Source organism: Lotus japonicus, chromosome 1 (genome assembly GCF_012489685.1).
Source record: "Lotus japonicus ecotype B-129 chromosome 1, LjGifu_v1.2".
Lineage (NCBI taxonomy): Eukaryota > Viridiplantae > Streptophyta > Magnoliopsida > Fabales > Fabaceae > Lotus > Lotus japonicus.
Window position 1 is genome coordinate 133,368,909 of NC_080041.1, and position 17,736 is coordinate 133,386,644.

At 37.4% G+C, this 17,736-nt stretch overlaps 2 protein-coding genes across 2 annotated transcripts; both read left to right on the forward strand.

The window, feature by feature from the left end:
• Positions 1-3,233: 3,233 nt before the first annotated feature.
• Positions 3,234-4,173, forward strand: LOC130732724 (uncharacterized). Its single transcript, XM_057584716.1, has one exon. It carries the CDS (start codon positions 3,429-3,431, stop codon positions 4,017-4,019), a length of 591 nt encoding a protein of 196 aa, XP_057440699.1. The 5' UTR covers positions 3,234-3,428; the 3' UTR covers positions 4,020-4,173.
• Positions 4,174-9,085: 4,912 nt separating this feature from the next.
• On the forward strand, positions 9,086-15,564 carry LOC130731060 (probable beta-D-xylosidase 2). The gene is made up of 7 exons (XM_057583248.1): positions 9,086-9,667; positions 11,584-11,862; positions 12,841-13,010; positions 13,130-13,227; positions 13,373-13,723; positions 13,929-14,342; positions 14,729-15,564. The coding sequence occupies exons 1-7, from the start codon at positions 9,245-9,247 to the stop codon at positions 15,334-15,336; spliced, it is 2,343 nt and encodes a 780-aa protein (XP_057439231.1). The 5' UTR covers positions 9,086-9,244; the 3' UTR covers positions 15,337-15,564.
• Positions 15,565-17,736: the final 2,172 nt, after the last annotated feature.

Genomic DNA, 17,736 nt, shown 5'->3' on the forward strand with positions numbered 1-17,736 from the left:
AGACAGAATTTTGTCAGGGAATGTTAGTTTGTGACGGAATTCTCTCTCCACATTGCGTCACAAATTCTTTTTATATTATATACTAGTATATTGTCACGGATGTGTTTCCGTCACTAAGAAAGAAAGTGGGAAAAAAAAATAGAAAAAGAGTATGTCAGTCAGTGGCGATTTCAATAAAAAAAATAAGAAAAAAAAATGATATCGCCACTTTAAGTGGCGATTTACACCAGATGCGTAATTAAAAAAATTTATGCACTAGTTTGATAAAATTTTCTAATAAGTACTCTATACATGTACAAAAGTCCGATGTTCTTAAGACATTAACATTGTAGTCTCCTTCTTTTTGTTTTCTTTTAGTATTGATCTTAAAAAAAGGTTACACCAAAGCACTTTTGACCTATGGTAGCAGGTTTAGCGGGTTATTTTTAAAAAAATTCAAAAAACATATATATATTAGTAAATTAGTTAAATAAGGATTCGGTTAATTATTCGATAGTTAATTTGAGTTAGGTTAATTGGATCTCTGCACCAGATCGGGTTCTTCATTCCCCTCTTAACCATTTTCTAACCAGACAGATTTTAATCCCAAAAAAACACAACAAATCATGCAACCACCGAAATTTATTTCTCAACCAAATGTTGCAAAAATTGCTCAACTCCCACATTCTGTTGCTCAACTTGTCGCTGAATTCTCTCACCAGCTTAACACAAAAATGAATCTCCAAACATGTCAAAGTTTTCAACTTTTCAACATTGGCACTACAATGATCAAGCAAAACACCAAGAAACACGTACAACCACAAATTTTTAGCACAACCACAAAGGTCACTAAGGAAGCAGGAGTGTGAGAAGAGGAGTGAAATAAGAACCCACAAAACCTAGAAATAAAAACCCCAGAAAATCCTAATGGGAAAAATCCTCAGATATGATCTTGTTCTGCAGCAGATGCATCTTCTTCTTCTTCTTCTTCTTCTTCTTATATTCTTATTCCTTTGTCCTCTTCTGCATCTTCGTAGCTTCAACCTTTTCAATAACCTGCGACAGTAGCTGAAGAAGAAGCCTTTTCAGATCTGGTTTTTTCTCTGCAACCCAGATCTGGTTCTTCATTCCCCTGTTATGGTTCGAGTGAGTGAGGAGAAGGAGAAGATCAGGGCCAAAGGGGATGCAGAACCTGCGTCGATCTGGTGCATGATGGTGTTTTTGAAGTGGTTGGTCCAGGTGGAGAGCTCTATGGGTCGATCTTCATCCTTTATGTTTCAGGGTTTGATCTGGAATAAGAAAAAATGAAATCAGGGTTTATGGGTCAATCTTCATCCCCTCGGTGAGGGCGTGATCTAGAACGAGAGAGAGAGAGAGAGAGAGCAAGGTGGTGGCGTGCCAGAACCTCGGTGACGACAGGAGATCTGGAGATGGAGGGGATGGGTTTTGCAGAGATGGTGGGGATGCGTTTTGGGGTTTGGATCTGGTGAAGAAGGGAGAGAGAAGAGGAACGGATTAAGGAAAATAAACACTTTGAAAAAATTTATTAAAGATAAATGTTTAATTAAGAAAATATGAATTTTGATTTTTTTTTTAAAACCTGAAGTAGCAGGTCAAAAGGTATAAGTGCAACTTTACACAAGTTTTTAGGTGATCATAATAAATTTTCCCTACAAACCTAACGAATGGAAATCATATATATATCTTACTCCCACCCACACACTATTTTGCATTATTAGAGCATATCAATGAATCTGCAATATATGCAAATCTTCACACCTCGAATTCCGTGTTTTCTTTCTTTCCTCATTTCCCTCCCTCCAACCAAATAAAACCTGTACATGAAGTCAAGGCGGAGAATTAATTCCTCTGCATGACATACTCCCTCCGTTCCTTATTATAAGTCACATTTTTTGAAAAAAATTTGTTCATAAATATAAGTCACTTTCTAATATCTAGAAAGCATTAAATAATTTTTTTCAAAATTCACCCTCATATTTAATATGAAAGAGATGATGAACTTTTGGAATATTAACTTGGAAAGAGAAAATCATAGGAAAGTAAATAAGAGTTGTCCATGAAAGCTAATCATTTCCTTTACAAATTTATTATTACTAACTACTTTTCTTAATCTAAGAGAATTAGTTTTTTGTGACTTATAAATAGGAACAGAGAGAGTACAATGCAGTGTGGGGTGTCCAAGCTGTGAATGCATGTACTTCTTGTCCCCCTTAAGTTTTTAATTTTTTAATTTTTATTTTCATTTTGACTGCTACCACGCGAATGAAAAGATCATGAGGCTAAACTAGATTACCTGCAAGCAAACTAAAATTAACATTATTTCACTTGGACCGTCATCAGCAATAGGTACTAGGGTCTAGGTAGAGTGAAATACCCAATTAAATAATAAAAAATAGAGAGAAATAAATTGAAGAGCTCTCAATATATATACTTAACCGTCACATACCACCCAAAGTAAAGTAATCTAATAATCATGCATATTAGTTAGTGAAGTTTTAGTTGAACCGTTCCTTGAATTCACTTTTGCATGTTAGTGTTAGGTAAATGGTCTTGACAATAAGAAAAATCTAATGGGGTCGCCACCACCCTAATTGAAGGTCAATCAGCCCGCAATCTAATATAATCATGTATCAAAATTTTGAGGATCTTATTTCTTTCATGGAAACAAAATTAACAAATGAGGAAGACAGCCATATTATGTGTTGGGTTTGCATTGAATTTCTCATAATCACTTCTACAAAAAACTGCTTTCAAAGGTTATCCAACTTTGAAATATATGTGACACGATCAAACACGTAGGAATGATAAAATGTATCAACTCGCCCCGACTCACTTCCATCCTAAATGCGAGTTTACGCATCAAAAAGTTCAGAATGAAAAGGAAAAAAATGATTTGGCTTGTTGAGGTGCTAGCCCTAAAATTGACCTAATGAAACTTGTCTAAAACTCTAAATCATTATTAAAATTAAGTTTTTTTTTTAAATCATAAAGAGAAGATAGCACCATCAAGCACGTACATTGACTGACATGGAATAGTTCTAATTTCAGCAGAAGTCTCGAGTTTGAACCTTTATTAGTGCAGTTGCGTTAAATACTTGGTAGAAAGAGTTTTATCATTCATACTTTACCCGATTTGAAATTAGAAAACAATTTATAAAAAAAATAGGACAAGAGCTGGTTGGGTTGAACCCACTTTTTCATCCTGCAATCGGTTATAAGTCAATATTGTGTAGTAGTGTAGTTGTAACTTATTCAGAGCCAACGACCCAGCCAATCAAACTACCAAGTCCACCATAGATTATATCCCTTACAAGATGGAGCAGTTAAACTTAAACAAACATCAATCCTCAATAGTTACATAACCCAATTCTCATCCTCTGCCTTCAGAACTTCAGAAATAGTTTTCTTCCCTGCTTTTTCTCCCTGCCATGGGAAACCACATATCATCATTTCCAGCTTCAGATGCCACAGGGAAAATCGTTTACTGTGATGGCTCAGTTCAAGAATTTGACCAACCTCTAACAGTGGCAGAGCTCATGCTAGAGCACCCACAACAGGTAGTGGTGGAGTTCCATTCAGCATTGAACCACCAGAAAAGACCAACACCATTGCCAGCTGACAAGAAGCTAGAGATGAAGAAAACATATGTAATGCTTCCGATGAAGCGAGGGAAGCCAGTGGGGCTGAGCGGTGAAGATTGCCACCGCGTTCTATCCATCGTTAACTCTTCTCTGCATTCCAACTATCTCATGTGTTCAGGCTTTCTTCCTTGGATTGCCAGAGTATTTAAAACAGAGTCCCCTGCAAATGGTGTGGCTGAAACCTTGCAGATAAAGGAAGAAAGGTACGACTTTTCTGAGTTTTTGCCAGAGATGATTGAAGAGAGGCCAGAATACATGAGTAGGCAGTTGTCAGGGAAGGAGTGGAAGCCTAGCTTGGACACCATTAAGGAGAAGAAGATTAAGAAAAAACTATCTCGCTGGTTTTTCCTCAAAAGTTTTATTGGTACAAGGATTTAAACCTGGTTAAATTAGTGAAAATGTTGCATTATTTGGGTATTTAATTTTACTTATGTGTAACTGTAAGAGAGTTCAGGTGTGCTTTATCTATTTATGTCTTGGGCCTAAGATCCTTTTTTGATTATAAGAACTCATGGGTAAGACCCCTTCTTCAGTTTGATGTCATTGAATCTAGCAATACCAAAGTCTCAGGAGGATTAGAATTTAGAACATTGCTTTATATTCCTATACTCTTTTTTTTTTTTCTGAATTGAAAAAAAAATGCTGTACTTTTTTATGGGCATAGTTTGCAGATAAATTAATTGTGACTTCATGTGTAATTATTTTTTATTGTGAATTTGATTATGCATTGACACAAATTAAGCATTGATATGGAGAATGATAGGCCAGGACTATCAATAATTAGGAATTACATGGACTCCTATAGCAGATAAAGGAAGAGATGGACAAGGAAGAAAGATTCACTATGAGTATGATAGGTAATGAACAAGCCTAGCATTGATATGCAGAATGATAGACTACGATTATCTTTAATGGTTGTGGATTCGATCCTCACATGCGATGCTAAATGTTACTTGATCTCCATAGACGATGTTATTTCAGAAATTAAACTTTGGGCTCCTTTAATCTTTGTGCAATGATTGTAGGAGGAATGCTCGAATTACGGTAGAGATGTCATGAAGGAGCACAACTATAGAATAACAGGGGGTGTACCTGCAAAAATTACTATGTTGCTCTAGTTACTTTCTCAATAAAAAAAAAAATCTCAAATCTAAGAAAAACTAAAAGTGTGCATATTGAATAATATTTAAGTAAATAAGGGACTCAACTTTTAACTATAAGCTCGGAGTTCGTAGCATTAGTGAATGAGGTCTTCTGAAAGCCTTAAAAAGAATTTTCGAAATAATGGTTGCATCTACCTAACATTATTATATATTGGTTATTTGAACAATCCGCTCGACCATCATTGGTGGCGAAATCTTTTTTTTTGTTGAACAATGAGTGTTGAGTATTTCATTCAAAAAGGCCAAAGGCCCAGTTACAAGCAAAGACGACACTGCAGGAGAAAGCAAGGCTAAGCCCATTACAAACACAAAGCCTGCTCGCCTTGGGAGCTTGTTAACTGAAGAAGAAGTACAGGATAGATGGGAAAGTACAGCCTGTCTTTGACTAAATCTAAGTGAAAGAAAGCTAAAGATACGACAGGTTGTATCCCTTGTCTTTAACCTAGATGGGGATAAGATCTAGGCCTGAGAAGCTAAGGTTTCCCAGAAACGCAACTTTAGATTAAGAGCTAGCTGGCGGTAGGGAGAGAGCTCTATCTCTGGCAGCTACTCTTTTAAGCTCCGGTGGCGAAATCTTTAAGGCGACTTAGATGCTATTGGACCTAATGGTCAATCTAACAAGCAAGGAAGAAAATAGAATGTTAAGGAAATAAGTCGCAAAATCTTTAGGGTGGCTTACTTTTTTAGGTTTTTTTTTGAAGCCATTTAGGCTTTTTAGTGCTTCTGTTGGGCTTAGAAATATCCAGAAGTCGGTGGCCCATTATCTAGTATTATTAGTTTATTACCATCCTGACATCCTCTTTTGGGCCATCCTTGTCCTCAAGGCTGGAAATGGGTTGCGGATTTGGGGGAAAAGAAAGCCCGAATAATTGTAGAAATTGACAATTGATAATAATTGTGAACAAGCTTTCTTCAACCAAAAAAATAATAATAATTGTGATTTGAGTTTTACTTTTTCACCTTTTCTTTTTATGTATTAACTGTGGTTTGTAGGGTCATTTACTCATAGCTAATAACTAGCAAAGAAAACCTAATAGAAAAATAAAATGAGGCAAAGCAAGTTTTCTAGTTGTCTCTATTTATCAGCAAAAAGTACGATATAGCCAGGGTCGGTCCCGACATTTTGGAGGCCATGGGAAAATAATAAAAATGGACCCCTAATAATTTTAATGTTCGAAGTTTCATCAGAACCATTATGTTGGTTCGTTTGGCAACTGACCTCTTGCAACCCGCCTAGGGATCGCGTGTTCGAATTCAAGCAACGTGACCTTTTGCTTTAATTTTTGAATTCTTTCAATTCAAATTAATTAACAAATAACATGTCAAAAGCCAAAAGGTGGGATTCGAACCCGGTACATAAAAGTAACATAGATAGTTACTAGCCACTAGACCAACTCAAGTCATTATTAACATCTTGAACATTAATTATTATAACTAGATTTTATTTCAGGGGAAAGTTTAATGGATTTTTTTTTGGGGCCCCTTCTTTTTGGAGGCCCTGGGCTGTGGGCCTGCTTGCACAGGCCCAGGGCCGGCCCTGGATATAGCAAAATGCCAGCTTTTAGAAAATGAGCTAATAACAGACTGAAAATATTAACTAGAATAATAAAACTGAAATTAAAGATAATAGAACAAAAATTGAAAAAGAGAATAGTTTATTGAAAGTTCTAATAGGGCTTTTCTACCAATGAACAAAAATCTAATAATAGTGAAACTTCTATCAATTTTTTTTTTGTCAACAACTTCTATCAATTAATAAGACTCATCCAGCATGATCATGGGCCTAAATGAGTTTATTGAAAGTGATCCAATTAGCTTTCTACCATGCACACACTATATTAGAAAAGCGAAATTGAGCAAAGAAAAAAAGAAAAGAGAATAGTTTTTCTCACTCATATTGAAATTCACTAGTAAAAATTAAAAAATTGATCACTTTGATTTGAGATTCACATATGGTTTAATCAAGGTATATTTTATTGTTAACACATGTAAAAAGATGGTGTGAGAATATAATTTTTCAATTTGGACCTTGAAACTTATGCTTAATGGATCGCGCATCACTAATTACTAATTAGTCCTGACCTTTAACGATCTTTATTTCTGGTAATCCTGTTGTTGTGTTATTTTTTTTCTCTTTCAATTATCTCTCTGACTCTATCTCAGTTTTGAACTCTATATATCCCCTGTATGAACTGAGACATAGTGAACTGTGTGACCTTAAAACAGATGCACTGAACCGAGGCAGAGGGGTCTAAATGCAACCAATATAAAAATGTGTTTTAGATTTAGTAGTTAGTAGTTCAGGACCACTTGAGCCAGAACAAAATATAAATATTCCTTGTGTACTGTATTGGGAAATCAATATTATTGCCTTTAGAATATGGAAATGGCTACATCACTTAGCAGCATTGCCATTTCTTTCTGTTAACTTGTGAGGTTTAAGAACCTAAAACAGAAATCGAGAATATTATATATTGAAACATCTAGATGAAAGAAGAATTTTTAGATTCGGAGCAGAGATGAATATTGAGACTCCTATGACACAAGAAAACAAACAAACCTTGTGCAATACATTATGGGCACTTTTTCAAGAAGACATATCAAAGCCTTTTCTTTAATGTTTGATTTGTCAGAGACTGACCACACACACACAAGTGGGTATTTTCTTAATTTTTTTCCCTATCTATGTCCACCCATCATAAATTCACAACACATGCGGACCATGATAAATTGATAATGCAACATTCATCTTTAACTTTGATACCAATTAGAAGTTAAATTAGAAAACAATGAAAATGATGCCTGGTCTTGATTGAAGTAAAATAGGAATCAACAATAAGGTTCTGTCTACTGATAAGATTGAACAAAATGTAGTGAAAAAAGGAACCTTTGGTTGGATATCCTAAACAGTCATTAATAAGCAATATTTATGTGAAACTTCATGACAAAAATTATAGGAATCAATTCCACCGAGGAGGCTAATAGCTAATAAAGTTATTGGCCTTGTATTTTCATTGAAATTGGCCTTTACCTATAGAAGGGAGATTCTAGTCCAATCACCAATGTCCTCTGTTTCAAAAAGGAAGAAAGAAAAGTTTCACTAGTGCTACTACCTATGTTCTTGTTGTTTTCATGAAGTAATGCTTTCCTTTTCCTGCATTTTGCTGATGCCAGATATCCACCAAGGATAGCTCTGGGTTTGTATATCTGGCTGTCCTTTAACCTCACTTCTAAGTGAAGCTACCCTGACTGAACCAACTAGCACTTCTTGAGATATCTACAAAATTGGAAGGAGCCTTTAACTTCTTGCAATTCAATTTTAACCAGTCATTTCTTCATTTCTAACTAACTTATTTCAACAAGTGCTTTCTTCATCTCTAATTAACTTCTTCTAATTCATCCAATGCTTCCTTCATCTCTAATTTCCACCACACACTTGACCAATAACACTATTTTTTGTCTCTAATTTTTAAATTAACTCATGTGAATACATGTACTATATGTTCCTGTGACTTTTCAGTGAAGTAATTACAAATACTGTGTACTCCTGAAAATATGCTTTCAACTCTAAATTTATCCTTACTGTTGAGGCTATAGTTTTAAATAAAAGTATGTGATTGTGATAATTTAAGACACGTCATCATAAACTTTGGAGGTCTCTACGATCATCGCAACAACATGGGTCGCATTTCAATTAAAAACATTGGTTGAGACTTGAGACATTTATTAGAAGTGTCTATCTACACATAAGTATAAAAAGTAGAGGAGATACTTGATTTATGACAATAATTCAACAAATTTGTCAACTAAGCTTAAATCCAACAGATTTGTTGTGTGCAGGATGATTCTTAAACGTCACAAAACTAATGAAATAGTACGGATTTCAGGAAACTTATCCCCTACTACAAAATCAAGCATATCAATGAATATTAGAAGGTGCAACTAAACTATCATTTTCCTTAACAACAATTATAATTACAGTTCAATATCCGTAATCAGTTTTGTGTGTATTTATATATCAGTTGAATTAACATAATAATTTCAGTTCACAAGAAGAGTTTTGTTCTCTCTTTCTTTTGAAATGAGTGGTAACGCCCGTTAGCAAAAACGCAACGCCAATTGGTAACCAAATATACATTTAAATTGTTAAATTATTATGAGCAAGTTGCGTTCTCCTTTTTTTTTCCCCTACCCACCAACTTTATGAAAATCTCACCAGCTAGGCCAAGTTGCTTCATTGCCATGATAAAGCAGTTAAATGGAAAATCCAATCATGACAGTAGTAGTAAGTAGATAACTCACTCTATACATCCTCATCATCATTGTACCCTGCACAGTATCATTTATACATCACCTCACAGATTATTATTCTATATATATTACGTTCCCCCCATACTTTTCTGCAAGCCCCTTCATTTATTTTTCTCTTTTCCCCCTCAAATGGCCTCCACTTCCTCACCACCCTTCATTACTATCATTACTATCTTCTTCTTCCTCCTCCTACTATTAGGAGTTTTCCGGCACACCGGAGAAGCCCGTGACCCGTTCGCTTGTGACCCGAAAGATGGCACCACAAAGAGCTTGCCATTTTGCAATGTGTCACTGCCGATACAGGAGAGGGTGAAGGACCTCATTGGAAGGTTGACGCTGCAAGAAAAGGTTAACCTACTCGTGAACACCGCCGGTGCGGTTCCCCGGCTCGGGATCAAAGGCTATGAGTGGTGGTCGGAGGCGCTTCATGGAGTCTCAAATGTGGGCCCCGGAACCAAGTTTGGTGGTCAGTTCCCTGGTGCTACTAGCTTCCCACAAGTCATCACCACCGCTGCTTCCTTCAATGATTCTTTGTGGGAGGCCATTGGACGGGTCAGATTTTCTTTTCCCTACATCTAAATCAAGCAGTCTATAATTAGAGTTTGATCCGTATACATCATTTTTGTGACAGACATCCGACATTTGCAGTTGAGGAAACCGTCACAAATTACAAATGTTGAGTGTCAATCACAAAATTGGTGTACACGAATCATTTATTAGACAAACTAAACAAATAAAATGCGTTAACTTTTATGTACATTTATATAGATAAGATGAACATATAAAATGCTTTACATGGAGGACAATGTCTTCGGTGGGTTGGTTCAAAAATGAATCACGGTGATACAGTTACTATTCCCCACTTAAGTTACGAAAATATCCATTTTGTCTTTTCACTTCCCTTCTTTCTCCTTTACTCTCAGCCTCTCCTAGCTAGTATCCAGCGACACGCGCCGCCGCCGCCTCCAACCCCTGCTCCAGCCTTCCACAGTCTCCTCCTATCTATCATCCTTCATTCCTTCTATGGATCCTCTCCCCCACCTAGCCATTTCACCATTTGTAGCATGTAGATTTTGCACATAGTTGAAGAACCCTCCAAAGTTGAAGCTTCCACGAAATGTCTTTTGAGAAAAGCTGGCATCCGCAAAAAGAAAGTTGAAAACCACACGGGCATGATTCTAAAACTCTGATAAAAAAAAGCACTCAACAACCAAATGCTTAATATCTTAAGAAGGATAACTAGACATTGTTCCTGTTCTGAATCAATTTTCCAAACATGGTCAACCCAAAACAATGAATCACATCAATTATACAACAAACAAAATCATAATTCCCAGAAACAAGACACGAGCTTGCTTTCCAGAAAAAAAAAAAAACAAGAGCTTAATTCCTTTTTGTTTAATTCTAATTCTCTTTCAATTGAGTAGAGAGAGAAAAACTACACAATGTGCATAAAAATGAAGCCTTTATCATCAAAATGTAAAAGAAAATAGTGAATTTTCAGAGTTTGCTGAAAATAGCCAGAATTGAGGCACGCAGAGAGAGAAGCATGGAGAAAAATTGAAACTTTATGCAAAGAAAGAGGGGGATTGCTTGCACAGTTATAGAGAAAAAAGAAAAGGAGAAAAGGAGGAGGAAGGAGGGCTGCGGTGGCAGCACCATGGACCAAACAGTGGTTAAGGACAGTGGTTCGGCGGAGGGTGAGAGTTGCACGGTGGTGATTCAGTATGGTGGGAAGGAGCTGCGGGTTGGGGATTTAACGAGAGGGAACAATGGTTGTTGGTGGCTTCGCCATTGAGCTTGAACGACGGTGGTGCTGGGCAAGGAAAATGAAAGATAGAGAAGAACATTCTGGAGAAGAAAAGAGGGTAAAATTGGAAATAAGCTATTAAAGTTAGTTGAATCTGAACCGTTAATTTTTTAATTAATATATCAAAGGTGTTTATTGAGCTGAACTACGGTGATTCAGTTTTTAACTGTCACACCGAAGCCAACACCTACATGGAGTGATTTAAATATATGTCCACAGTAGTAAAGTGCATGACTTTTGCTTTGGGGTGGTGGTCTTTTTGTCAATTTCTATTGTTTCCTTTTTGTTTTTGCTGAGATTCTGTCAAGTTGGGTTACCATCGCAGTACTTTAATTCTGCATTGTGACCAATAATATAGACCTGCCACACAAAAGTTTCCACAGTGCCCAATTTAAAGTATGGATGTAATAAATATTTACCATATAGCAATAATAGTTTAGGCGTGACACGAATGTGCACACACTTGTGCTAGCACTTATGGATCACCTTACATTGTTCAACTTGCACATCATGTCTAAAGAGTTCTTATTCGTGTACATAGTTAATTTTTGTGGCAGACATTCGATACCTGTAAACTACAAAAATGTATAAGTTCGTGAAATAAGAGATTGCATAAGAGAGATTTAACGTATACATATGGGCCTTATACTATGTGCAGGTTGTCTCGGACGAAGCAAGGGCAATGTACAATGGAGGAGCAGCAGGGCTAACGTATTGGAGCCCAAACGTGAACATTTTCAGAGACCCTAGATGGGGCCGTGGACAGGAAACTCCTGGTGAGGACCCTGTGCTAGCTGGTAGATACGCTGCTAGTTACGTGAGGGGGCTACAGGGAACTGATGGTGACCGGTTGAAGGTGGCTGCTTGCTGCAAACACTTTACAGCTTATGATCTTGATAATTGGAACGGTGTGGATCGCTTCCACTTTAATGCACAGGTGCGTCTTATTAAAACAAGTCTATTTTGAAATTTGAATGCATATTTTTTACTTTATTAATTCTATAGTAACATCTTAATTATGTATATGTATATGGTGCCAAGCATGACGGAAATTAATAATATTGAAAGAACAGTGTGCGGCGCCTTTGTACATTAAGTTAATGCACGTGACTGTGATTAGGTTTGTGATCGGTGATTTATTATTGAACATTGAAATTGAAATTTAATACTACTATTAATAATGTTAATTGTGCAATTCAATCCCAAATTGAAACTTCTGAAGTCCTGCACTCTTTTGTTACATTTTTTCAAACAAACAATTATCCTAAAAGCCGTAGCGATTAGATAATGATACATAAATGCTAATATTTCTAGCATGCTTTGTCACAGAAGAGTTCAGGCTTGAAGCGTGAATATTGTACAGGCTCATAAATCATATTCTAGAATTCAACTTTTAATTAGAAGAATTGAAAGTGATAAATACCGAGCTCTAAATTACTTTGAAATATGATTATATTTCTTATAGTACCAAATAATTCCTACACTGTGGGCCCTCTATGTGTGTGTCTTCGGATACTATTATGGATAAGAGACAACTATGACTCGGATGATTGGACGTGAGATAATGTTTGTTTAGTCGTTTTCTTGCTTTGCTTAGAGCTTAATCAACTTATAAACATAGTTAAAATAGAATAATATATACTTAAATATCTTAAGGCGTCATATGTCTAATAATTATCTACTTATAAGGTAAGTGCTTTATCATGCGTAACATAACATAATGGGAGAAATATGGATGGTTAATAACACAAGCTTCTCAGTTTGACAAGTCAGTTATAGATAGCTCTTCAATTAAAGTGAACTTGCTTAGTTACTTTGAGCTGTTGTTGCACTTTACCATCATGTTGTCGGAGTAATGTTACACTATATACATTATTCTTGAGTAAATTGAACCTTACTTTAAGATTAATTGCAGGTGAGTAAGCAGGACAAAGAGGAAACATTTGATGTTCCATTCAGGATGTGTGTGAAAGAAGGCAAAGTAGCAAGTGTGATGTGTTCTTACAATCAAGTCAATGGGGTCCCAACCTGTGCAGACCCCAACCTCCTAAAGAGAACAGTTCGTGGACAATGGCATCTTGATGGGTAGGGTAACCTTTCAAATAATAGAATACCAAATTAATACTCATTGGATGCTCACCTTCTGTTTGAAGAAATGATCCACTCTGAAAAAAATCCTAATCTTTTGCTATTCTGTGGTTTAGGTACATTGTTTCAGACTGTGACTCAGTGGGAGTGTTTTATAGTAACCAACATTACACATCAACACCAGAAGAAGCTGCTGCTGATGCCATTAAAGCAGGCTAGTTACTGAAATCAGAACCAATTTAATGGATTCATTTCTTCACCATTAAAAGAGAAATTGAAGTCCAATTTTTTGTTGTTTGGGGTGTAAAGGCTGCACAGTTGACACACAGAATGAGATTTTTGTTTTTATCATGTTACAGGTTTAGATTTAGATTGTGGTCCTTTCCTAGGATTGCACACGCAGGACGCGGTGAAAAAAGGTTTGTTAAGCGAAGCAGATGTGAGTGGTGCTTTGATGAACACACTCACAGTGCAGATGAGGTTAGGTATGTTTGATGGAGAGCCATCAGCTCAGAATTATGGCCACTTAGGTCCAAGAGACGTGTGTAAACCGGCTCATCAAGAACTTGCCCTTGAAGCTGCAAGACAAGGGATTGTGCTCCTTAAGAACAATGGTCCCTCTTTGCCTCTCTCCCCGCAGCGTCACCGCACCGTGGCTGTCATAGGCCCCAATTCCGATGCCACATTCATGATGATTGGAAACTATGCAGGTTAAACTCCTGTTCTTCTTCTTCAAGATTATACATTTATTTTTGTAACATATTCTAATACCATCACATTAAGCGCATTCTTGGAAATTCTTCTAGGATTGATCTGTGTGAATAGCTTCTGATAGTTAGAATTGATTTTGAGAAAATAGAAGCTAATCCAAAAAAAAAAGATTCAGGACTAATGGTCTCTTTACATGCCTTACAGGTATTGCTTGTGGATATACCAGCCCTTTACAAGGAATAGGAAGATATGCCAAGACTATTCATCAAAAGGGCTGTGATCATGCAACTTGTGCTGATGACAAGCAATTTGGGCCAGCTCTAGATGCAGCTCGTCATGCAGATGCAACTGTTCTTGTGATGGGGTTGGACCAGTCTATTGAAGCTGAAACAAGGGATAGGGTTGGGTTGCTTTTGCCAGGGCATCAACAAGACCTTGTTTCAAAGGTAGCAGCTGCCTCAAGGGGACCAACTATTTTGGTCTTGATGTCTGGTGGACCTTTAGACATTACTTTTGCAAAGAATGACCCTAGAATTGCAGGCATCTTGTGGGCTGGCTATCCCGGCCAAGCCGGTGGTGCTGCCATTGCAGATATCCTGTTTGGAACCGCTAACCCAGGTTTGTGTCTTTGTCATCAAATCTACCTCTATTAATGCAGCTTCAGTTTCATCAAAATCAATTATGAAATCCAATGGTATTCGGAGAAGCTTCTCCTTAGAATTGATTCTACATTATGAATCAATCGTATAAAGATTTCCAAATACGCACTTAATATGTTTGGTTTCACGATAAAATACTTTAGAATCACTTCTGGTGAAGTCTTAATGAAAAAACTTGACTTAAATTCTATGCAAATCATGAAACTAAACATGGTAAGTGACATACAGTCATACATTGTCTACCTCACACACAATTTGTGGTGAGAGTTATCACATCTTACACTTATCCTAACCAAACATGCTATATGTGATTCTTATACTAAGCAATTTTCATTCACTATGCAGGAGGTAAGCTACCTGTGACATGGTACCCACAAGAGTACCTAAAAAACCTGCCAATGACAAATATGGCAATGAGACCAAGCAGAACAGCAGGGTACCCAGGAAGAACATATAGATTCTACAATGGCCCAGTGGTGTTTCCATTTGGACATGGACTGACTTACACTCACATTGTCCACACCTTAGCTAGCGCGCTCACGGTGGTGTCAGTTCCGGTGGACGGTCACCGCCATGCCAACAGCACCAACATTTCAAACAAGGCAATTAGAGTGACACACGCGCGGTGTGGCAAGCTCTCCATCGCACTCCACGTCAACGTTAAGAATGTGGGATCTAGAGACGGCACTCACACATTGCTAGTGTTCTCTGCTCCACCCGATGGTGGTGCTCATTGGGCAGTGCAGAAGCAGCTTGTGGCGTTTGAGAAGGTTCATGTCCCTGCAAAGTCACAGCAGCGAGTCCAAATCAACATTCATGTTTGCAAGCTCCTCAGTGTAGTGGACAGGTCAGGGATAAGGAGAATACCGATGGGGGAACACAGTCTTCATATTGGTGATGTTAAACATTCTGTTTCACTTCAAGCTGATGCAATTGGAATTATCAAGTCCTGACCAGGAATGTCTAAGTTCCTTTTCACTTGATAATTTGAAAATTTAAATTCAAACTACGTTGGTTCAAAGGAACCATCTATTCAAAGCGCAATTTGTTGATATATATGGATTGGAGTCTCAAGACATGTTAGATTGAGTGATCTTATTAAAGATGTTTAATAACAGAATACTAGGATTTGTTGCAATTTCAGAGAGGAGATTAAGGAAATGTATTATTATTCGAGTGAATCACCATTTTGGTCCCTAAGAAAGTAGTCACCGGTCATATTAGTCCCTAGAGATCATTAATGGTTAAAAAAATCCCTGTAAGTGTTGACGTCGGTCATAATAGTCCCTATCTAAGTTTGACCGTTAGTCCCTGGAACGGAAAGTGCCCATGTGTCACGTTATGTGCCACGTAGGTTTCAATTTAGTCCCCGACGTTATCAATTTAGTCCCTAGGTAATTAAATTTAATTAAAATAATGAGTTAAAAAAATAAAAATACAACCCAAATTAATCCCATCTTCATCCTTCCCATCACCTTCAACCCAAATTCATCCCACCCAAATCCTGTTTAAGAAAAACATCAAACCCCAACCCTCAAGCTTGTTTTTCTACCACACTCTTCATTCAATTCATTTACTGGATTTTGTCATGGCAACGTTACCTCAGAAATTAGATGCAAACAAAGCAACCATTAAAGGGTCCCTATTAAACTGTGTTCATCAATTGTTGCACGGTATCAAATGAAAGCTTTAAATAAGATTTTCACAATCCAGACAAATGGTTTTTCCGTTCAAAACCATGAAAATAAGCAAGTCAATTGACTAGGAGAAAGAAAGCAAGCATAGCTTTATTGAAATGAAGCAAAATGAACATATATCTCAACTTTACATTCAGAATGACCCAGAATGACTGTGTTAATTCCACAAACACTAGCAAGAAACGTTTGAATGTTGTTTGAACTGTTTTCACCCAGCAAACCCATCACTCCTTCTACCTCCCACTCCTCTTTTCTTCAAAACCCAGCAAATCCAGAACCAACCCCAAACCCACCCACCATCACCTCCCTTCCTCCCTTCAAAATCGCCACCACCACGCTCCTCTGCTTGCCACCGCCACACACCTCGTCAGATCTGCTGCATCGCCACCACGCTCCACTCCTCCTTCCCCAGTCGCATACTCTCTTTGTTCCTCTCACGCCGCTCATCTGTAACTGCGCCACCACCACGCTTCCACGCTCCTTGCCGGTTCGAGGAAGGTCGTCGGCGTCGAACAGAGGCAGCGTAGAAGGTGAGAGCGAGGAAGGTTGTGGCTATGGGGGTGCGGCTCCGTTGATGGTGACTGGGATGGAGGAAACAGATCTTGTGGTGGTCGTGGTGAAGGGAGGGTGGTGGAGTGTAGGCAGAGGAAGAGATGTGTGCTTGTGGTGAAGGCAGATCTGAAACGACGATCAGATTTTAATTATTTGGCTTATTTTTTTATTTTTTTAATTAAGATTTTCTATTCTTGTATTTTTATTTTTTTAACTCATTATTTTAATTAAATTTAATTACCTAGGGACTAAATTGATAACGTCGGGGACTAAATTGAAACCTACGTGGCACATAACGTGACACATGGGCACTTTCCGTTCCAGGGACTAACGGTCAAACTTAGATAGGGACTACTATGACCGGCGTCAACACTTACAGGGATTTTTTTAACCATTAATGATCTCTAGGGACTAATATGACCGGTGCCTACTTTCTTAGGGACCAAAATGGTGATTCACTCATTATTATTCTCTATCTCTATTCTCCTAGCTATTTCTTTCTGCTTCATTAGGATAGTTTTTTGTTGTAAGGGTAACTCATGTTTTTAACGAGATTAGATATAAGATTGGGCTCAAGTCCATAACCATCTTGTGCACATGATATATTATTTTCTATTTTTTTCATCCACATATTGTTCCAGAACTGGTTTGGGCTAATATGTGTGCAGACAAACTTGCTTCCTTAAGTTTGCACTTTCAATTTGGTCTCCAGAATTGATCCATGCCTCCAGCTGAGTTCAATCCTCTTCTTGCGTCCGACCGGCGTTATTCAATTGTTGTTTGTGTTTTTTTTTTTGGTCAAATTGTTGTTTGTGTTTAGTTTGTTGCTTTCTTGTTTTCAGTTTCATTTAATCACCAAAAAGAACGGGTTTGTTTGGGCCTTTGTCTTGCACATTAGGCCTTTTGTTTTTCAGGGCTTGGCCTGATGTATCTTTTCTTTGGGCCTGGCCCTTATCAATATAACATTGTACTTTGCCCAATAAATAAAAAGCTGAAAAAAGGAAAACAATTAGAGGCTAATTTATCGTTGGTTGCCACTTTTGCCTTCTGATTTCAAGCTAAAGATATTATTTTGTAGCTAATTAACTTGTGTATAATTACATC

What these genes read in the sequence shown, in the direction of transcription:
- LOC130731060 (XM_057583248.1), top strand. Translation starts at nt 9,245, where the DNA reads ATGGCCTCCACTTCCTCACCACCCTTCATTACTATCATTACTATCTTC. An exon ending in TGCTGATGCCATTAAAGCAG is followed by an intron (nt 13,228 to 13,372) that starts GCTAGTTACTGA and finishes ATCATGTTACAG; the next exon opens with GTTTAGATTTAGATTGTGGT. An exon ending in GTTTGGAACCGCTAACCCAG is followed by an intron (nt 14,343 to 14,728) that starts GTTTGTGTCTTT and finishes TTCACTATGCAG; the next exon opens with GAGGTAAGCTACCTGTGACA.
- LOC130732724 (XM_057584716.1), top strand. Translation starts at nt 3,429, where the DNA reads ATGGGAAACCACATATCATCATTTCCAGCTTCAGATGCCACAGGGAAA.